This window comes from Nycticebus coucang, chromosome 1 (assembly GCF_027406575.1).
Source record: "Nycticebus coucang isolate mNycCou1 chromosome 1, mNycCou1.pri, whole genome shotgun sequence".
NCBI classification, from domain to species: Eukaryota; Metazoa; Chordata; class Mammalia; order Primates; family Lorisidae; genus Nycticebus; species Nycticebus coucang.
In genome coordinates this window covers 80,853,631-80,877,640 of record NC_069780.1, presented here as the reverse complement: position 1 = coordinate 80,877,640, position 24,010 = coordinate 80,853,631, and the positions used below count along the sequence as shown (strand labels likewise).

General features: G+C 37.6%; 1 protein-coding gene across 1 annotated transcript in view; it reads left to right on the top strand.

Moving 5' to 3' along the window:
* Positions 1-24,010, top strand: part of DCHS2 (dachsous cadherin-related 2) — a 257,837-nt gene that overhangs the window by 139,519 nt on the left and 94,308 nt on the right. The window contains exons 6-9 of the mRNA XM_053597835.1: positions 15,144-15,380; positions 16,684-17,703; positions 20,863-21,050; positions 22,849-22,948. Coding sequence (XP_053453810.1) covers positions 15,144-15,380; positions 16,684-17,703; positions 20,863-21,050; positions 22,849-22,948 — 1,545 coding nt within the window. The remainder of the gene's footprint in view (positions 1-15,143; positions 15,381-16,683; positions 17,704-20,862; positions 21,051-22,848; positions 22,949-24,010) is intronic.

Genomic DNA, 24,010 nt, shown 5'->3' with positions numbered 1-24,010 from the left:
CTTTATTGATTTGGAGAAGTGTCCATATTTAGTCTGGTGGTTGGAGTGACTTGTGGAGAGGATCCTTGCAAGTCCATATAGAAAACAAAAGTTTAATGAAACAGATAGCAATAATAATGCTTTTACTTGGCAGTTCCCGAGTTATAAACATCTGACTTAGGTTGAATTCACACTTATAAACAGAGGCTATTATAGTAAGTCCCCAAGTTATAAGCATCTGACAGATGTCTGACTCATACTTAGGAATGGGGGTTAATGTAGGTAATATGTAAATGTACTTGTTCTGACTTACGTACAAATTCAACTTAAGAACAACCCTACAGAACCCATCTCATTCATTGCCCAGGGACTTCCTGTATATCTGGACACACATAAAATCCTTCACAAAGCACATGTGCCCGGGTGTGTGTATGTGTGTGCATGTGTGTGTATACTCACATAGGTTGGAGGTACCTAATTATAGCTGTGATAAATTGACTAATAAGCATCATTCACAGGAATAGCAAAATGCCAAAAAGCAGACAATACCTTCATTTAGACTTAGCTAAATAAATAATTATACAACTGTTTTAAATAAGAAGGCATCTGTTCAGAAGAAACTACTTATGAAGCAGTCTTTTTCAACTTTTTAAAGCTATCTCATCTATAGTTTTCTATTTTCGGTGTGTTTATTTATACTGCCCCAAATGTTTTTGTTGTTTTTTATTACAGTTTTATTACAGTTGTGTTCTTTTGCTATAATTCTCAAATTGTGTTATAAGAACAACAGGAATTGAATATGCTTTCCAGAGTATAGTCATCTCTGAATTTTACCCACAACCCTCTTTTTTATCCTCCCATTGAAAACCTGTAGGGTAATTACTTATCAGCATTTCTTGACAAGGCAGCTGTTTGAGGGGCACATACTTTTCTGGAGTCACTTAAAAGCCTTTTCTTCCATTTTCCTTTTCTTTCTCTCTTATCCATCATTCTTCCAATCTTCCTGCTTCACTTCGATCCTGGTGAATGGAAGAAATTATCACAAATGCCAATTTCTGTCCTAACTTTTCGCCACTGTTTTCTTAGCCATAGCATTCGGGTCAAAAAACTGGAACTAGAACTTCGTGAAGACATGGCCATGAGAGGTTGCCCTTCTTGAGCCTCTGGCCATCTTTTCTACTTTTTCTGAATTTTCCTTGAGGTCTGAATTCTCAAATCGTTTTCTCAATTTTGCACTTCTGCAATGTTCATATTTCTAATGGACACTAACCTGTTATTTTTGGTGTAAGTAAAGATGAATTCTGCCTAAAGTTAGTATTGATGAATTTACTTTCCAATACACGAAATATATGTGACTATATATTTTCCAATGGGACTGATAGTCAATAAATTGTTAGTTAAGTATTGTCTGAAAATAAAAAGTTCAAAATGCCTTGATTTTTCTAATTAAAGTTCTCGATTGCTTACATATAGAAGTATAAAAGTTTACTGTGAAGATTTTAAATGGGATATTCAGAGTGACTTTAGAATAAAAATAAATAAATCATTTAGAAGAGATCAGCTAAGAGGGGATTAACTCTTACAGATGCTGTGTCACTTTAAGCAAAAGTATTTATTTCTCTTTTGTTGTGTTTGCTGACCAGTGTGTGCATATGACTCAAATTAGCCTCAGAAAGTAGATAGTTGGCAAAGCATGGATACACAATTTCACCCTCAAGTTAAAAAAAACATTTTTTTTTAAAGGCAAGTATTGTTATTAATTGTCTTTTTGCTATGTGGGTTACTTCTCCCTGGAGAAATGTTTTCATATGCTTCATTTAAACATTTCTGGAGCTGGATGTTAAGCATATAAACTAAGTTGTAGAAGATGATGAAATCTTTCATGTTAAAGTAATTAAAGTCAAAGAAAGTCAGGGTAAGATGTCACTGGGCTAAGAATAATGTTTTCAGAAAGTTACTGAACACTTGCCACATGCCCGATTCTATCCGTCTTTCTTTACTTGTATCCTGTCATGTGACTTCTGCGAGAACTCCAGAAGGCAGATGTCATTAGTTCCTTGTAATTCAGATGAACAAGCCGATGTTGACAGAAGTTTGGTGACATGTCTGCTGTTACATCATCACCTGGAACAGACAGAATGTGCAGCTCCCAGATTCTGCAATAGAACCAAGATTGTTAGGAAGAAATTAACAGAAGTGGAAAGCATTTTTATTTATCATGATCCCACAAAAATTTTATTTCTAGAATTTGCTATACATCTTCTACTCTTTTTGTTTATAAGAATCCAAAATAAAATTAGGCATCCAATTTATTATTTAGCTAGTATTCATCAGCTATCTCAAAAAAAATAAATAAATGGTATTCATCAACTATTTTTTTTTTCATTAGTTTTCTTGGGGGTAATCGCAGAAACAGATTGAAACCAGAATTTAGTTACGGTTGTCACACACACAGAAAAGCATGAGTTTCTTCATAAAGGCTGTGATTTCCCTTACTGTTGAAGTCTAAATAGACAGAAAAGAATAATGATAGAAATGTGTTTTTTCAGTACATCTGCCTCAGTTTTTAGAAAAATAGTTCACGTCCATTGTCACAAATCTTCCTGTGAAGTAAGAAGGAAGAAATAAGATGCTTTTGAAGATACAAGGATACAGAGGCAGTCTATAAATTGTAATAAGTATTGTTAAATAAAATTTATAGGAGGTCGTTGGTTTGGACCATGTTCCTGCACAAGGCCCAGCAGATCAAACCAAAATCGAGTTACTCATCCTGAAGTTTCAGGGCCACTAAGCTGAAATGAAGTTGTTTATCTGCACTCCGAAGAAATAAGAAGAGAGAAAGAGGTAATAGCCACATCCCCAAACAGACCAGTTTTAGCCAGCATGATAGGGAAGTTCCCTCTTGGTTAACCATCACAAGAAAAGGACCAATCTGCTCTTTGTTCTGTTTCTGCTTTTCTCAGACCTTTCCCATCTTTGTAGACTGTCAGCTCTTGGAAATAAGGTGTTGCTCAATTCTAGAATTTCAAATAAAAGCCAATCCAGTATCTTTACACTAAATTAATTGTAATTTTGCCTCTTGATAATATTGTTGAGTATTTGCTACTGGAAGTTTTTCTAAGTACTTTACCTATATTGACTCATTGAACCCTTGTGCCAGAACTTTGAGGTAGGAGCTATTTTCATTCTCATTTTATAAACAAGTGAATGAATCCAAAGGAGATAAACAGCCACACAATCACACAACTAATGACTGGTAGGCAAGATGTGAACTGAGGCAGTCAGACTTCAGATTATCCACTTTACCATACACTTACTGATGAGGGCTGTCCGGTTTCCTGCGTAGGTTGGTTTCCTAGGGCTTTGGTAACACAGTACCACAAACTGGTGTCAACACTTTCTTTCCCCAAATGATTTTTGCCTACTCTTCCTCAGTACATGGAATTACTTGCCTATTGCCTTATAGTCCTTAGGAGAGAGGGAAGGGAACTAGTGTTGTATAAAGAAGTCAGTGTATGTCAGATGCTGTGTTAAGTGCTTTGTACACACACTTTGTACACACACAATGCCACAGCCTATTTAAAGGTGACAGAGGCTCAGACTGGTTAAGAAATTGCTCAGGGTTGAAGTAGGGATTGATAGAACCAGGATTTGAACCCAGCTATATCTGACTGTACGGATCTGAATCCATGCTCCTTCATTATTCCATCCTCTAAAGGATAGATTTCTTGTCTTGCTTTTAAGAAGCAGATTCTCATATGGAAAATATCTAAGACCCCAGGTTTATGTAGAATGTCTGGTTCTGCTAGATTTAATCAACATCATTGACAAATATACCTAGCACTGAGAACATAAAATTAGCATATAGAGTCAGAAAACTAACATTTGTGGCATTTGGAGGCAAGGATTAAAAACATCACGAACTTTACTCATTTGTTTGTGGAGTATTGAATGTAGGTGGCAGACCTGTATTTTAAACTTGAAGTAATGATGGTATACTCTGAATGTATTGTGTTAATTAAAGTGGTTATTTAACTATCACAAAAATGTCTTTAACACACCATCTTAAGCAGGCTCACGAGACTTTTCTATATACAAATCTCAAGTCAGACATTTCATCAAAAATCAGGGTACTTTTAATTTCCAGTTTTATGACACAAAACCTTGCAGTTTGTTATAGTAAATACTCCACATCAAGAGAGGGAAAAGAGGGTTATAAAATATAAATAACTAGAGGAAAATTTAAGGAATTTTTTTATGGACATTTAAGAGTTATGAATTATTTTTTTGTAGTTCTTTAAACGTATTTTGTCCCCCATGGCCAGGGGCAGCCCAATAATAAATGACTATGGTCTTAAATAGAAGCACCTCAATAATAAATGACTTTTCAAGGTCCCACAAATTCCATTTTAGATATGAAGGCTTACATAGCACTTTCTGGGGACTTCCTTTGTAAACTTGGCAATCAGGCAGAATTCAAGTATAAGGTATTAACAATAATTATGTATGTTGATTAAATTGGGACATGTAACCAAGGACAAAATATTTATTTTATACACTGAAGCTTTATACACATATTGTGTGGGACAAAGTTGTTGTAGGATGTTTTTTTCCTTCTTAGTTTACTAATTTTTAAATATAATGAATTAAGAGCTAGAAGAATTTCCTCATTAATAGCAGAGTCTTCAGAACTGCCACTTAAAGAGAGTAGCATATTTTTAAGGGCTATCTACACTGTGCTATTATATTATCTATGCTTGCCTTGATACCACGAACTCTTAATTGTTACAGGTTTATAATCATTTTAACATTTGATCTGGAGCCCATCACCACATTACTGTTCTGTTATGGACTGGTATATTTGTGCCCCTCCAAAATTCTTATATTGAAACCTCCAACAAGATGATATTAGGACACATTTTCGGGGACTTAATTATGTTTAGATGAGGTTATGCAGGTCGAGCACCCACCATGGAATTAGTGTCCTTATAGAAAGAGAGAGACCAGAACTCACTTTCTCTGCCACGTGAGGATACAACACAGAGAGGGACATATGCAAATGAAGAGGAGGGCTTTCACCACTCACCCAATCTGCCTACCTTGACCTTGGCCTTTCTTCCTTCAGACATGGGAGAAATAAATTTCTGTTATTTAAGTCACTCAGGCTATGCTATGTTTGCCGTATCAGCTAAACCCAGACATATTCTTTCTTCCTTTTGTAATTCTCCTGACTAATCTCATGATTTGTTTGTTCATTTGTTAATTTATTCTACAAAAAAATTATCGAGCACCTTCTCTGAGCCGGGGACTATGCCAGGTCCTGACTAGTTAATGGTGAAGACAGACACCGTGCTTGCTCTTCTGGGCCAGAGGCGGACAAACAGAGAACAGGAAAATGGCCAGAATACCTGCGGGTTGTGACAGTTTTATGATAGGAACTGCTGAGGAGTTGAGGCTGAAAATGGTAAGAATTTATTACATTAGGTGGCATAATTGGGCCCTGTAGCTTTTGCCTGCCTAGCTTCCACTCATTCCCTTGCTCGGAGAACCAGGACACTTGAATGAGGCCACATCGATCCAACATCGCATCTTTTCATTTCACTAGTAACTCAAGCCAATGCCAGTCAGAATTAGTGAGGAAAACAGTTCCAGTCAGGAAAACAGAAACAGCAACATTGATAGTAACACAAATAATTTCACATGAGAAGTTGGTTAAGTGGATAATGAAAGGTTGAAAAGGCGAAAGCACCGAGATTGATAAAGAGACATTACCCAGGAGAAGCCCCTGTCACCCTAGACTGGGGGAACTGTCATGGTTTGGCATCATCAAAACTTCGTATTAGCAAGTAGGCCCTGCAGAGCGGGGACCTGGACACCTTGGGAGAGGCACTGCCAGATGGGAGCTGGTGCCCCACAACATCATGCCACTGGTTTCCAGATAGATGCTGCCGATGGAAGACACTGGCAGGAAACTGGAAGTCAGGAAGATGAGAAGAGGGCCTTTGTCATGCTTTCTTTGCTCAATATTCTTCCTGAGTCCTTTGGCACCAACTGCACTATTCCCTTCAGAAATGCCACTATCAGCTGTCCCAGCCAATCAGGGTCCACTTGGGTGGGAAGTGCCACCCTCATAGTACCTCCAGTTATAGTAGCCACACCATGGTGATGTGACCATGGGCTCTGACCTCTAAAGGTTTGACCATGACCATGGGCCACCCCCCTGAGACACCTGAGTGTCAGCAGGCACACAGTGCCACCTCAGAGCTCCAGGCCCCACTACAGCTCCTCCCTCTCCCTTTTGGTAGAGGCAGGAACACTGCCTTTTCTTTTTGTTCCTGTAGCCCTGGAGAAGGTCTCAGCTTCCTACAGTTGCTGTTCATTATCCCCTTCTAATCCTTTCGGCTTTCTCGTACCCATGTCATCACTTTCTTTAATTAAATAGCATCTAAAATTCTTGGTATGATTTCTGTTTCCTTATTGGACCCTAACCAAAACAAGTATATCTAATATATAATAGAACCTCCATAACTGACCACCTCCCTATGTTGACCGCTTCCTTAAGTTGACCTAATTTTCACAGACTGGTCATGCCCCACATGTACGCATCAGTACAGTACACCTAGCTCCTTACATTGACCACCTCCATATGTTGAACATTTTGTTACAGTCCCTTGGGCGGTCAACTTACAGAAGTTCTGCTGCCAAAGAAATGAGAGGAGAGTGAATGTGTAAGTATGCGTATGATGAATGGCCTAGCAGCCCTGCGCTGGTGCAAGCGTGGCCTATGTTATACAGGCATACTTCACTGTATCATGCTCCGCAGATGTTGTATGTTTTACAAATTGAACGTTTGTGGTAACTCTCCTTAAGAAGTCTATTGGCATCATGTTGACAGGTGTGTCTCTGTCTTCCATTTTAGTAATTCTTAACATATTTCAAACATTTTCATTATTATTATATATGTTATGGTGATCTGTGATCAGCGAACTTGGATTACTGTTTCAGAACACCACAAACCAGTAACTACTCCACCGAAGACATGAATTTAATGGGTAAATGCTGTGTGTGTCCTGTCTGCTCTACTGAGTGTCCATTCCCCATCTCGCTCCCTATCCTCAGGCCTTCTTAATCCCTGAGACACAACAATATTGAAATTAGGCTAATTAATAACCCTACAGAGGCTTGTAAGTGTCCAAATGAAAAGAAGAGTTGGAAAAACTAGAAAGAATTCAGCTTAATGAGCAGGCATGTTCAAAGCTGCAACAGGTAGAAAGCGAGGCCCCTTGCACCAAACAGTTAGCCACATTGTAAATGCAAAAGAACAGTTCTTGAAGGAAATTAAAAGAGCTATTTCAATGAGCACATGAGTGATAAGAAAGCAAAATGGCCTTATTGCCGACATGGAGAAAGTTTTAGTGGTCTGGAGAGAAGATCAAACCAGCCACAACATTCCCTTAAACCAAAGCCTAATCTCGAGCAAGGCCCTTCTTCAACTCTGTGAAGGCTGAAAAGGGTGAGGAAGCTGCAAAAGAAAAGTTTGAAGGTAGCAGAGGTTGGGTCATGAAGGTTAAGGAAAGAAGTTATCTACGTAACATAAAACGGCAAGGTGACACAGCACTGACGGAGAAGCTGCTGCAAGTTACATAGAAGATCTAGCTAAGATCGTTGAAGGTGGTTACACTAAACACCAGATTGTCAATGTAGATGAAATAGCCTTCGATTGGAAAAAGATGACATTTAGAAATTTTATAGCTAGAGAGGTGAAGTCCATGCCTGGCTTCAAAGCTTAAAGTACGGGCTGACTCTCTTATTATTGGCTAATGAATCTGGTAACTTTAAGTGAAAGTTAATGCTCATTTATAATTTTGAAAATCCAGGGCCTTTAAGAATTATGCTACATATACTCTGCCCATGCCTTATAAATGTCAACAAAGCTGGATGACAACACATCTATTTACAGCATGGTTTACTGAATATATTAAGACCACTGTTGAGACTGACTGCTCAGGATAAAAGACGCCTTTCAAAGTTGCACTGCTCATTGACAATACATCTGGTCACTCAAGAGCTCTGATGAAGATATTCAAAGAGATAAGTGTTGTTTTCATGCCTGCTAACACAGAATTCATCCTGCAGTCTACTGATCGAAGATTAATTTTGACTTTCAAGTCCTATTATTGAACAAGTACACTTCATAGGGCTGTTGCTGCCATAGATAGTGATTCCTCTGACGGATCTGGGCAAAGAAAATGGAAAACCTTCTAGAAAGGATTCACCATTCTAGATGCTTCCCTGGGAGGAGAACATTTATGATTCATGGAAGGAGGTCAAAATATCAGTATTGACAGGAGTTTGGAAGAAGCTGATTCCAATCCCCATGAATGACTTTGAAGGACTCAAGATGTCAGTGAAGAAATTAACTGCGTAAGTGGCAGAAATAGCATGAGAACTAGAATCAGAAGTGGAGCCTGTAGATGTGGCTGAATTTCTGCCATCTCATGGCAAAACTTGAATGGATACAGAGTAGCTCCCTATTGGTGAGCAAAGAAAATGGTTTCTTGAGATGGAATCCACTCCCGGTGAAGATGTTGTCAACATTCTTGAAATGACAACAAAAGATTTAGAATATCACATCACCTCCACTGATAAAGTAGCAACAGGGTTTGAGAGATTTGCCTTCAATTTTGGAAGAACTTCTACTGGGGGTAAAATGTTATGAAACGGTTTCACACCCTTAGCCAGCAGAAGATTAGCGTTCACTGAAGGTCAGATGATTCTTAGCATTGTTTAACAATAAAGCACTTTTAATTAAGATATGTACATTGCTTTTTTAGACATAAAAGCAATGTATATATCTTACACACCAAGTGGACTATAATATAGTGTAAACATAACTTTTATATATACTAGAAAATTCATATGACTTGCTGTAGTGCAATATTTGCTTTATTACTTTGGTCTGAAACCAAAGCCACAATACCTCTGGGGTGTGCTAAGACCAGCAACAAAGCTCTTGGAGTTCAAAGACTAGCACATTTACTGACGGTGTTGATTTCCTTTGGTGATTATATTTTGAGTATAATGCTCTTACGTAATAAAAAAATAAAATGATAGAGACCCCAATTTTAGGCTTCTGAAGATCATTAACCTAAGAAGGAGCACTGTCTGGCAGGAGCAACTTTAGTGTGATGTTACTGGGGGGATTGTCATAATCCTGGTTTATAGATGAAGAAGGTGTGAGTGGTTCGTCGGTGAACAAAGAAATCAGTGGAGTTCCCGATGTTATGGAAATGATTTCTACTTCTAAGACTTCTATGAAATGAAAAGTGGAATAGTGTGATAATGGTCATTTTATTTTCAAAACATAGTGAAAAGCTGAGATTCGAGGGGTTACCTTGTATGGTAGGTACTTATGTGGTGTTATTTGTTTTAAAATGTTTGAAAACTTTTTTTTTATTTCTTAACAAGGCACTTCCCTTTGGGAAGTAGGGTTTCTGATCCTTCTCCCACATAAACTCATTTCTTAGAATGGCTACCACATGCAAGGTTCTAAGCGAAGCCATCTTGATAATAACTAACATTTGCGTGACGTTTCACTCTTTACATATGCCTTGAAACTTCATCTCGTGGTCACCCTCATTGGCAGTTCTTATCTACTATCTATCCACTTTGTTGGCATCAACTTAGTTATTGAGTTTGTATGAGTTTCTTAAAGTTGAAGCTTCTCAATAAGGTTCTATTTGTATAACTCTCTGTTTTACCATGGCATCTCCCTTTCTCTTGCCTTTCCTTTTCCTTCAGATTCATTGAGAATCTGTAACATGATAAAAAGATAGATTCATCAGCAAAACTTTATTCAGATAGCAAGATGCTTAATTTTACTACATGGAATAACATCCTAGGTGGTATCAAAGATAAAATAAGAACAATGTCATATAAATTGCGTGTTGCTTACTGCTCCCTACTGTCATATCATTGGGAGCCCCAACCTTATTATTAAACTATCTCAATTAAAAATTTCAATTTGGGGATTTGGAGGGGGAATCGTTACATAGTAGATGATTCTACCAGAGAGAATACTTTTAAATAGCACAGTCACTATAGCAAAGATATTAATTTTATTATATTTTACAATTTGCCATATGTTATGTGGCATATTTTGCTGGTGATCTGAGCATTTGAAACATTATTTTTCATGTTCTAACAATAGACAATTTTACTAGGGCATGTGTATCTCAGCCTCGAGGTTTCATTTAATGAAAATAGCTCCCTTAAATGTCTTCACTTGCTGGTTCTGAAATTTCCATTGACATTCCCCCTTAAAACTTTCTATCTAAAAATCCCATTTTAAAAGAAATACCTTGTGCAATTCTTTTTACAGAAACATGTTTTTATGTTCAATGTAAATCTTCACTGTAGATGCAAGTTTCCTTCGTATCTCTAAAGAATGGTAGTGTATACAGTATATGACCATTTTGTGAATAACAGTTTAATATATTTTTGATTTATAAAGTTAACAAATGCTCATTGTTAAATATCTTAAACTATGGGAATGTAGGGAATTAAAAGTGAGCTGTCTATAATCTCAACTCCAGAGATGACTCTCTTGACAGTTGTTGGTATCCTTCCTGTCGTCTAATGTGCGTATTTCTGGGTGTGCACACCTACAGTGTATGTGCTAGTATTTATGCTCACACTTTCCATATAGTTCTGTAATCTAACATTCTTACTTGGCAATATTTCATGAATTCTTCTTTTGCATTAAATAGAAATATGCCATCATTATTTAAATGTTTATTTAGTGTGATAATTGATTTTATGCGTTAACGTGACTGTTCCACCACATGCCCAGATATCTGGCTAACCATTATTTTTGGTTGTGCCTGTGAAGCAATTTCCAGAAGAGATTACCATTTAAATTGGTGGATGGAGTAAAGTAGACTCTCTAGTCCACTGAGGGCCTGAAAAGAACCACAAAGTGGAAGAAGGTTGAATTTAACCTTCAAACCTAGCCGTTTGAGCTGGGACATTGATCTCTTCGTGCCCTGGGCGCTCCTGGTTCTCAGGCCTTCCAAGCCTGACTAAAATCTACATCCTTGGCTCTCTGGCTATCAGGGTTTCAAACGATAGCACCAGCTTCCCTGGGTCTCCAGTTTGCAAGAGACAGATTATAGGACTTTTCAGCTTTCATAATCTCAGACAATTCCTTATAATAAATCTCATTTTATACATCTATATCTCTCTATCTATCTGTCTATCTATATCTATCTATCTATCTGTCTATCTATCTATCTATCTATCCATCCATCCATCCTATTGGTTTGTTTCTCGGGAGAATCTTGATTATTACATGCAGTACTAACATTTTCTAACACAATGGACTGATACTATAGATTCACTTTTGCAACTTGTCTTTCACATAAAATATAGCATGTAAAATGTTTCTACCTGAAAATATGCATATTTTCTTCATCTTCTTTGGTGCAACATAAAGTTCTATCTCATTGACACACCACAATTGATTAAACCATTCATTCTTTTCTTTATGGACATCTGGTTCATTTGCAGTGTTGCAAAGTACATCCTGTTCATTTATTTCCATGTACTTATGCAAGTATAGGGTAGATTTCTAGGTTATGGGGGCAAGACATGATTGCAAGAGGGACTTTGCCTAACAATTGCAATCAGTGTAACCTGGCTTATGTACCCTCAATGAATCCCCAACAATAAAAAAAAAAAGTTTGATAAATATTGTCAAAGTGTCTTTTGGAGAATATACATAAATACCACATCCTTCATTAATCTGGGATATTATCACTGAAATATTTTAATAAACTAGGTAAAAATGAGAGGTAATTATTTTAATTTTGCGTTTCCATTATAATTATGAGTTTGAGAATTATTATATTATTAACATTTTATTCTTTCTTATGTAAACTATCTGTATTTATCCACTGTTAACCAACTTTCAGGTTACTTGACTTTTCTTTCTTTTTTTTTTAATTTTGTTACTTGACTTTTCATCTTGATTGCAGAATTCTATTTATTATGGCTACTAAATTATTGTTTATATATTTTCAAAATGCTGTCTTTTAATTTTGTTTATAAATCATTGAGTAAATAAATGAATAAACCAATGAATGATAGGGAAGTTAAAATCTGATAATTAAAGTACAATGTGTTAAATTTTCAATAATCACATGTACCCAAGTCACTGTGGGATCATAGAGGGTTGTATACAGAGAAGGCCAGCTGCCCCAGGTGAGACTTGCTTTCAATATGGCTAGAAATCACTGACTCAAAGAAGATGAAGAGGAGGCGGTAATCCAAATAAAAAAGAGCAAGGTCTATTCTGGAAATTATAAGTGGTTTACTTTGCATAAAGTGAAAAGTACTATACAGAGGGTCAGGAGAAGGGGCTATAAAGGTTTAAACCTAACCCTAAAAACATGGGAAGACAACATCAAGGTTTGAATTTTAAGAATACTATTCTAACACAAGTATAAAAAAATGATTCAGAAGAAGTTAGTATGGAGGCAGAAAGACTAGGTCGTATCTAAGTAAGGCAGACAGTAATTTTTTCATTACCATAATCACCAACGGGGAAAAATGGAAATTTTCAAAATTTCTCTGTAATTAAAACTGAAATATTTCTAGAAGAATATATACCTGGGGAGCATGGATGGTTGGGGGTGGGAGGGCTTGTTGTTTTCATTTGTAAACACGTTTGTATTATTTGAGTTTTATTTTTTTCTCTTGCCTCAGCCTCTCGAGTAGCTGGGACTACAGGCACCTGCCACAACGCCCGGCTATTTTTTTTGTTGCAGTTTGGCTGGGGCTGGGCTTGAACCCGCCACCCTCGGTATATGGGGCTGGCGCCCTACTCAGTGAGCCACAGATGCCGCCCGAGTTTTATTTTTTCAACCAAGCATAGACTTAAATAATAAAACAGTTTTTTTTAATTGCATCAATAACAGATGAGAAAGATCCAAGTCAGCTCTCTTGTGTGAAAGTACTGAGTTCTTTCCAAATCAGTAAGAACTCAGATTTTAATATGACTGTTAATGTAATAATAGTTGGTAACATTAGTATTTTATGACATTCTAGTAATGAGTGTTTATATTCTGCTTTGTAATAGTGAGATTATATCTGAAACATGTTCACTTTGGAGGTCAGAATCTAGATGATCAAGTTGGAACATGTTCAGAAGAAAGGAACCACAAAAGAAATGACTTAAAACCATGTTAGAGAAGGAAGTAGTAAGGAAAACAGGAGTATGTGTATCTCCAATTGTCATATTATACACCTCAAACTTACACAATTTTTTTTTTTTTTGTCAATTGCACCCCTCAATAAAGCTGGAAAACAAAAAAAGAAAATGAGGATGTTGTGTTTGCAGCCAAGTCAGGCAAGACATTTGATGTCAATTATTGATGATATATTTTTAGAGAAATACGGTATATTTCATTAAGTGCAAAATATAAACAAGGAATTGAAGTTGTGAGAGGGAAGATTTCAACTTAAAAAAATAAATAAATAAAACGGTATCATCTTTTTTATACCTAGAACCTGATATTTGTGATGTTCATGCCAGCTTCTTATAAATTGGCAAAGACTGCAATATCCCTTCATTTAGCAAATTATTACAGCCAGTCACACCATGACAGAGTCCATAAAATTCAGCCACATTAGTGTATATAAATTCATTTAATAAGTGTGCATGTGTTTTCTTTCACACAAATAAAAACTAACATTTCTTTAGGTGGTCATGTTAGCTCCATTTTCATGTTTTAAAAATAGTATCTTGAGGAGTACTACTATAGTAATAATTGGCTTTGTCATCAGCACTGGATCTCTCCCTGCCTTAACCAGAAATATTTCCTGTCACACACTCTGTATCTAGAAGCCTAACTTACCATTCTAGCCCTCCTGGCCTTCACGTTTACCAATATATATATTTTTTTACACACAGCTATTGTGTCACACCTTCTCACCAACAAAGGTAGAGTGGAGTCAGCTGAAAAAGAAAGTCACCCTGCACATGTATGACCTCAAGTCATACATCAAATACCTCAGAAGATAAAATGTAGTTACATTCTTTAGCCTTGGGGTTCTGGCACCTGGGCAGGCTGTTAATCACCCTTAAACCCCACGTTATCCTCATGTTAGAATGCAATGGGATATACTCTGTTATTCTGTGATCTTGAGCTATTGATATGGTAGTGAGGCTCCCAAAAGGCAACACGATTTATATTTCTCTGGTTACTTGATATACTTCCAAGATGTTTGATGTTTAAATTCTAGGAAAATACTGCACACATGACAGAATTTGGATGATCATTTTGCAAATATGCTCAAGTTGTTTTTGGAAAACAAAGGTGTCAGTTGGGGCTCTCCAGAGAAACACAATAGGATGAATGTATGGGCACACATTTACACATATCTGTATCCAAATATAAGTATATATGAAGAGATTTAAGAGATTTATTATATGGAATAGGCTTATGTAGTTATTGAAGCTGGCAAGTCCCAAGACCTATAAAATGAATCAGGAGAGCCGATGGTATAGTTCTAGTCTGAGTCTGGAGGCCTGAGAACCCAGGAGAGCTGATGATATAGTTCTAGTCTGAGTCTGAAGGCCTGAGAACCCAGGAGAGCCGATGGTATAGTTTTAGTCTGGGTCTGAAGGCCTGAGAACCAATGGTTTATTTCTAGACTGAAGCTAGCTCAAGTGCTGGGAAGAGCTGAGGTTTTAGTTTGAGTCTGAGGGCAGGGGAAAAGCAAAAACAAAACAAAACAACTCACCCCCCTGCCCCCACCATGTCCCAGTTTGAAGGCAGGAGAAATTCTTGTCCAGGAGAGGGTCAGCTGACTGGACGAGGCTCACCCACTTTAGGCCTTCAACTGATTGGGCAAGGCCCACCCTTATTAGAGGCCAATCTTCTTTATTCAGTTTGCAGATTTAAATGTTAATCTCATCCAAAAACACCCTTGCAGACATACACAGAATAATTTTTGACCAAATATCTGAGCACCCCATGGCTCATTTAGGTTGATACATAAAATTAAATATCACAGTAGACTTAACAGATCAGGTATTACTATTGTTCATCAGCATTTCTCACATTTTATCTCTTTATTAATTCTTTCTTTCCCCTACCCAGGAATTATTTACTTAACATCAACTCTTAGTCATTTGGAATCAACTACACTTTTACTGATGGTCTGTGCTCGAGACGGTGGTGGGCTCACAGCTGTCGTTAGTGCTGATGTCACTATACACATTATCCAGACAATTCTGGCGCCTGCTGAATTTGAAAGACCTAAGTACACATTCTCCATTTATGAAGATGTGCCTGAAGACAGTCCTGTTGGGACAGTGAAAGCAAGTGAGCCCTTAAGTAAGTATTTATTTCTTGTGCTGCATCAAAGTCCATGATGTGAACATTTCCTTCCTATATTTCCTTAGGCTGTACAATCTCGAATACTTTCCAAGACAAATGAAGGGAGATAGCCCAGCTCATGGTTTGCTCTCTTTTCTTTCATCATTATTTCTATCCATTCCACAATTTACTTCTCTGATCACAAAATTAATGGATATTTTTAAAAGAAAGTTTAAAACTATACAGAATAATTATAATGTGCAAAGTGTAGTTCTCCTCATCAAAACCACACACACTTTTAAAATTTTTTTACAAAAATGCATCTTACTCTGTTTGTTGTTATACAATTACCTTTTTATTCTCACTTAGTATTTACTAAACAGCTTCCAGGTAACTGTACATCATACTGTCTCATTTTTTTAAAGGGCCATTGTATTTCAACTTAGATATGTTTTATTTAAATATTTCTATCAGTTTGAATGCTTAAAAAAATGTTGGTAGTCCAAATAGTACATGAGCAAATAGTCTTTTTCACGTTCGTAGAGGCACCTTTGTGGGATAAAATTCTAGAATTGAATGACTCTCCAAAGAGCTTGTCCTCCTCCTGGTCTGTTCCTGTTCCTTCCTCTCTCCCTTCCCTTAAGCTCTGCTCAGGGTATTTGCTAAAATATCAATGTAAACTTAACTTGACTTCCTCAGTTAGATTTTAAAAATCTAAATTAGTTTCTCAATATCTTTCTCTATTATCTCATGCAAGAATGGTGAGGGAGGACAGTGACATCTTTAGCTTGCTCTTCATCCATTGGACATTCTCTTTGCCTGTAATCACAAACCATGTATCACATGTATCACTTCTCAACAGGCTTTGAAGAGCTTAGGGATAGTAAAACATTGCAGAGTATTTGCCAAAGATGTAGTGTATGTAGTCATACGTCCTTAACAACAGGGAAACATTCTGAGAAATGTGCCTTTCGGTGTTTTTTGTCATCATTCAAACCTCACCAAGTTTACCTACACAGACCTACGTGGTCCCGCTTACTTCACATCTGGCTATAGCCTATTGCTCCTAAGCCACACGCCTGTACAGCATATTACTGTCCTGGATATCATAACACAATGGTAAGTATTTGTGCAGCTAAACATAGAAAAGGTACAGTAAAAACATGGTGTCGTAATCATATGGGACCACCATGGTATATATGGCCCATCATCGACTGAACTGTCATCATGTCGTGCGTGGCCATATTAATATTTCCAATTTCAGCATTTCCAGTTGGTACAGTCTTTTGTCATACAGTGATTGCTCTCTCTCTCTCTCCAGATTCCTCAGAACCAATCTTTTACAGAATTTCTTCTGGGGATCTGGACGGAAAGTTCTCCATTCACCCGTGGCTGGGCACCATTCGCACCCAGAAACCTCTAGATCATGAAACGCAGCCGGTGGTTGTGCTCACAGTCCAAGCGCAGCTGGGCAGCTCCCCGGCCTGCAGCAGCACGGAAGTCAACATAACTGTAATCGATGTCAATGACAACCACCCGGTGTTCCTCACGGCTTCAGAAGAGATTAAAATCTCGCAGACCACAGCACCTGGCACAGCCTTGTACCTGGCGCACGCGGAAGACAGAGACAGCGGGCTGAATGGATTCGTCCAATATGCCATCGCAAGCCAGGGTCCCAGCATCTTTGCCGTGGACGCAGGTCTTGGCGTCCTGTACCTCAATCGGAGCCTGGGAGGCCACGGGCCGTGGAAGCACGTGCTAAGTCTGGTGGCCCAGGATCTGGGCGTTCCTCCCCGGGCGACGCTGCTGGTCCTGACTGTAGTAATTGAAAAACCGGAACAAGTCCCCTCCTTGACCTTTGAACATTTAGTCTACCAAGCGGAAGTTAGTGAGTCTCTGTCACTGATGACGCACGTACTGCAAGTCCAGGCCCTCCCGCTTGGTGTGCAGCGCGCAGCCGCTTCACGACCCGTGTACTCGCTGGAACCCTGCAGGGACTCTGCAGTGTTCGCAATCCGGCCTTACACAGGCTGGATTTATTTGCAGCGACAGCTCGACTATGAATCCACACAAACATATAATTTTAGAGTGTTTGCTTGGATCCCGGAGGACAGATTGCTGCAAAATGTGAGCACTTCAGTAATTGTTCATGTCCTGGATGAGAATGACAATTCCCCTACCTTCTTGCATGATGTGTTGTTTTTGAAAGTCGAAGAGAGCCCCGCTCCCCAGGGGGTGATAGGCAAAATTACAGCTATTGACGCAGACTCTGGAAAGAACGGACAGTTATTATATTTCCTTTTGTCTGATGGAAAATTCTTCAAGATGAATCCTAATACAGGTAGCATTTTGTAGTTTCCACCTTTCCTTTAAAACCAGGATTGGGAATACTCAAATCTTTAGGTATAGTATTAGTACAAACATACAATTAAAATAGTTTTTAGTAAATACAATATTTGATATAGTATAAGATTTTAAAATAATGTAAAAATTGAATAAAATTTTACTTATAATGATTTATTTATAAATCAAGTATAATGATTTATACTTCTTTGGCCTCAGACCTGTATATTGTCAATATATGGTTGTTATTCTGAATTAGAAGTATAGTCTGGACTGGATTGAATACATCTTTGTGTAAAGGCTAATTTTTTTCACCAGCCATTCTTTTTCATCTGCAGACTTTTAACGTATCTTTTGAAATATAAATGTCATTGACATAAAACTAGAAATCAGTCCATTCGTTAAGATTTTAAAATCTCTCTAGGAATATATGTTCCCCTTCTTTTTGGCAAGGAACCAGGCAGGGGGAAAAAGAAGATAATTACAGTGGGTTTTTAAAAAGTATTAATTAAGAAATTAAATTTTAAAAGTCATTATATCTTAAATTTTATATTGTATAAATTTAGAAGGACATTATTTAATCCCCATGATGAAATATATTTAGACTTAGAATATATAGAGAGGGAAACTGAGACTCAACTCAAGTACCATGCCCAAGGTCATAGACCTAGTGGGAGGTAAGAGGAAGCCACCACTGTGCAGTTCCAGGAGGGACCATCTACATCATAACCAGAGCCATTTAGTGGGACAGAGTTTGAATTTAGTTCTGATTAACTTCGACCTTTTGTTCTAAAGGCCCCATTGTGTGAATTAGGAGAAGGGGCCTCTTCCTCAACAGATGGAGCTTTGCACCAGGGCACATGGCTTCCTGAGATGGGTACCATCTGCATTTTTGTTCCCTGCCACTCCTTAAACAGGGCCCCCTTCTGCAGAGCACAAACCCCACACAGGTACACCAGATGGCCCTGCTTCCACTTAATCTCTACATAGCTACACAGTTTTCTGTATTTTCTATTTCACTTGGTAATTTTTTTTTAAATATGCAGACTATAGTTGGGTTCCCCCATGATCGTCCCTCTTCTATAATTATTCAGGCTCACAGATTTATTCCTAATTTTGTGGTATGGCTTTAAGCAACTAACGTAAGCCCAGAGCTCAGTTCCTTACCATGAATGGAAGCGATAGCTCCTGACATGCTGCATGTCATGCTCTGAGGGGTAAAGAGCTAAGGTGTAGGAAGGGGATTACAAAACTTTGTGCTTGTGGCTGGGTGCGGTGGCTCACGCCTATAATCCTAGCACTCTGGGAAGCTGAAGCAGGTGGATCGCCTGAGCTCAGGAGTTCTACACCAGCCTAAGCAAGAGCAAGACCCTGTCTCCACTAAAAACAGAAAAACTAGCCAGGCATCATGGCACACACCTATAGTCCCAGCTACTTGAGAGGCTGAGACAAGAACAGCACTCGAGCCCAAGGGTTTGAGGTTGCTATAAGCTAGGACAGTCTTGCTTGGGTGACAGAGTGTGTCTCAAAAAACAAAAAAAAAAAAGACTATGTTCTTGCAAACCATTAAACCATTCTATTCCCCAGGAGGAGTGCAGCAAGGCAAGGCTGGGCATCATGGGAGGTGTGGGGGAGGATGGGAGGGCATCCTTCACGACATGGCAGGCACGGTCCCTCTTCCCCATTCCCCTGGTCTGGGCAGTCCCTAGTGGCAGGAACTCTGGCTCCCAAGGAACCCTGCCGTGTGTCAGCCACACCCAGGCCCAGGCTGAGCAGCAGTCTTCCACTTCAGACCTCTGAACAGCTGCTGCTTGTCCAGCAGAGTTGGGTCATAAAATAAAAGTCTGCTTGCCATTCAGAATTTAAGGTTTTCAGAAGAGAGAAGTGGGAACTTAAGAAATGTAGTTGTGTATGTGATCTTCATTAAAGTGGCGCCTGTGGCTCAAAGGAGTAGGGCACTGGGCCCATATGCGGGAGATGGTGGGTTCAAACTCAGCCCAGGCCAAAAACTGAAAAAAAAAAAAAAAAACTCAGTAAGCACTATACATACATATATATATAGCTTATGTAGTAAACGGTTACACTAAACACTGCATTTAACCTCACAAATTCAGCAACTTATGCAAATTTGAATTTTCATTTTTGGTCCTCATTTCGGCTCTTTTTAATTATTTAAAAATGATGTTATTTTATTTAAATTATCTGGAAAAAATCCTTTGCAATAGTGGCTTCATATTTTCAGGTAAATTTTTTCATAAATGTTGAAGAAAAACGTTTGGCAGACCTCTGCAGCAGGAGCTGGGCTGTCCAAGAGAGCATTTGGCTTACTATGGCCCTTGGCAGTAGGGAGAGGCTGTTAGGATTTTATGCTTGAATTTCCAAGGCTGACACAACTGAAGTTACCAAAGGTACTGCAGTTCTGGGCAAGAGTATGTAAAATAAGACTTACAATGCACTCAGTTATTTAAAAAGTCACTATCGGTCACTATGCATGTGTTTTGTGAGATAAAAATGAATACCTACATGCATACAGAACAAACCATTGCATAAGGAATAACTGCCCAGTATTGGACTTTCAGGAAGATATTTTGCTATTATTTTAAAGCAGTATTAACAACTGCTATGTATGTAATAATTACAAAGCACTTTTAAATTTATGATTGCATTTGTTCCTGATAGCAGCCCAAGGAGGTAGGCTCAGAGAGGTCGTTACAGGTCTAAGAGGGCAGAACTGGGACCCAGACTTGCAACCAGTGGTGTCAGAGCTTAGGAGATTTCCATTATCGTATTTATCAGCATAACGAGGGATAAGTAGCAATTTTAAATTTTCTGGATTATTACTAAGTTTCCACAGAGTTTTCTCACTTGTTTTATGAGTTTTTGTTTTTGTTTTTGTTTTTTAGATCAAATGGTTGATGGTAAATAGTTGAGAATGTAACAAGTAACCAATTTAAAGTAACATTTTCAGGAGCAACTGCAGAAAATTTATTCAGCATTACCAGGGAGCCAAACTGCTATGTATGTGGTCTTGGAAGTCATACTTTTGCTCAAAATCAAAGTTTGATTTTGCTTCTGTGGATTGTGTTGGGTGTGGTCCATAAGCCAGTATTCTAGAACACAGCGTCTGTGTCTTTTGTTCTACTCTGTGTGTCCCCAGGTGAGCTGGTCAGTTGGGTGGCACTGGATCGTGAACATCAGATGCACTATGAGGTGACTGTGCTGGTGACAGACCGTGGCTCGCCATCGCGAAATGCTACCATGACAGTTTATGTCTCAGTTACTGACATCAATGATAACAGACCGTTCTTCCCGCAGTATCTCCATGGAAAGGAATTGCACATCAAGGTTTGTGAAGTGAAGTAGCCTTGCAATGAATTTGCAGTATCTTTAGTCATTTGTTTTGAGCACCATCTTGTGGTAAAACATGTGAATTCATCACATCAGTCTTGGTGTGGCAAGGTATGCATATCTAGAGGACTTAGAAATTGTGCACATTAAAAAAAGACATGGTTTCTGGTGGTGCCTGTGGTTCAAAGGAGTAGGGCGCTGGTCCCATATACTGGAGGTGGTGGGTTCAAACCTGGCCCTGGCCAAAAACTGCCAAAAAAAAGAGACATGATTTTAACATAGCCTTTACCTCACTTAATTGTTGTCTTAAGACGTTTATATTCTACTTTTAATAGATTTGACACATACCCTGGCAATATGCACCAAATTGTTAAGAAAAAATAAATTAATGGTACTCAAAAAATACTTGTTTTATAAAATGAAAATAGATACATGTGTTCTTTGAGATTGTATCTCCAGTTGCTTTATAATAACTAACATAGTTTTTCTCATTGTATATAAACATAATGGCACCTTGGTATCAGTAATGTTCAGACATGGATTGTTTTTCCAGTAGTGTACATATCTCTACGAGCAATTGGTATAGCTCTAAAGTGTATATATAGATGCCCATCTGGAGACTGTAAAAGCTGAGTTGTTCCTTTTCAGCAAGCTCAACTTAATTTCCATATTTTTGTATGTTTTATAACATACCCAACAAATTAGTATCTTAGTTCATGTATACAACAAATATATATACATAAACATGCATATATGTATGTGTAGATATGTGTGTATATACCCTGTTTCCCCGAAAATAAGACAGTGTCTTATTTTAAGGTTTGCTCCCAAAGATGCGCTAGGTCTTATTTTCAGGGGACGTTTTATTTTTCCTGTAAGTAGGTCTTATTTTTGAAGGATGTCTTATTTTCGGGAAAACAGGGTATATATATATATACCTGTGTGTGTGTATATATACACACACACAGATAAATATATATACACATATATATATCTTGGATGTACTTTGGATGTACTTATAATTTTTTTAAATGGATGGGTTATAAGAATAAAAAGTTTGGAAGCTACTGCTCCAAAACCATTGGGTTAGACTTTCAAATTGTGCTCAAAGACTTTCAAATTGTGCTCAAATATTCATACTAAACAACTCAAAAAAAGAATTGAGTAACATAACTTTAAAATGATCTTCCAAAGCCAGATTTAAAGAAAAATCCAAATACAGCAAAGCATTATCATTACAATTTTAATCATATCATTAAAATACCCTGTGGTTTAATTGGGCAGTTGGACTCTAAACGTGAAGTTGAACTTCATATGTGCATTTGGGTACTTCAGTACTTTCCTGTATTCCAGGAAAGTTCCTATTAATGAATGAGCTGTGTGCTGCATGAGGTATGTTTCCTGACACAAAGGTTTATATTTATTTTTAGTGTATTTGGGACCGTAACAACAACCATTGAAAAAAATGCCCTAAGAAAGTAATGAAGAGCCTATGGCAGAATTCTTAAAATATACCCCAAATCTAAGCTCATTTAGAGAACTTGATTTCCTTTTTTTCCAGAATTAGTTCATATCCCCCAGATAATTCATTCAAACTGAGTGAAAGATCTGATTTGTAAAGATAACTCTTTCTACAGACTTATTATATAACTTTTATATGGCAGACATTTGAATTGGATGTCGATTTGAAAATAGTTTAAAAATGCTTAGCGTGGTATCTTTCACATAAAGGCCCATTTATACTTCTTTTTAAACTTTTACTGACTCATTTATGAGTCTTTTGTTTTAATGACAGGTTCTGGAAGGTCAACCAGTAAATATGTTGGTTACAACCGTGTTTGCAAAGGATCTTGATGAAGGCAACAATGCAGAAGTTATATATTCAGTGTCTTCAGGTAAAAGTTACTATTCTTAATCAATTAAGAGCTTTTAGAATCTTTCACTTATCAAACATCTCCTTCTGGGAAATATGTTCCATTGTGCTTACTCAGAATTCTCTAGTTTACTTTGAAAATAGCATTTAATTACAGGCAAAATACATTTTTCAATTGTCAAGAATTACTTTCATTTTTAAATAAGAATTTTAAAGTTTAAAGAAACATGATAGTAGTCTATATTCTAAATAGAAACCATCCACCTTAAATGAATAATTCACAGTAATGCGAAGTACAAATTTACTTTTACTGAAAGGAAAGTAGTAGTTACAGGATGATAAGTGTGCTTAAGAGTGTCAAGCATGTATGAGTCTTTATGAAGACTGAAAACTTTTAAGGTCAGAGTAAATCATACCTAGAAGGTGTCATAATATACACGCATGTATATGTGGGAACTTTACAGAGATAAGCCTACTTTTATGTGTTCTTTTAAAATATGCAGGCTTCATATTTGTTCCAGCGATTAACTTTAGCTGGCTTTGTGTTTTGTGCCTTTTGAAAAGACGTTTGCTGCTTCATTATATTTGACACAAACGTAGGAAAGCATGATACCACATTGCCATTACCTATGGATAACTTGATTGCCTTCATGGAAAACCTAAGTGATGACAAAGGCAAATCAGTTGCATTAATAAGATAGAAAATTTTCTAGGAACTATGTCATTGTTTTTCAACAATCTCCTTCACAATGATGAATTCACAAAGAAAACCATAGGGTGTAAGGGGCAGAATTACAGTGAAGGTAATGAAGCTTAGGTTTCCTGGTATTTTACTTACATAGGCTCTTCTGGGGAAGTGGGCAATTTATATTTGTGCTATTGTCCTGTTTTTCTTAAGAAAGATCCCTCAAATTAGAGAAGCTTCAAAACTTTCCACATAGGATCTGTCCCTATTAGGGGGATAGGGAAAATTCCAGTAAAACATGTACGTGACCTTTAGGTAGAAAATTACAAAATACTAATGAAGGATATCAAAAGAACAAAATGAAAAGCTATATCGTGTCCATGCTTGGGACGGCTCAAT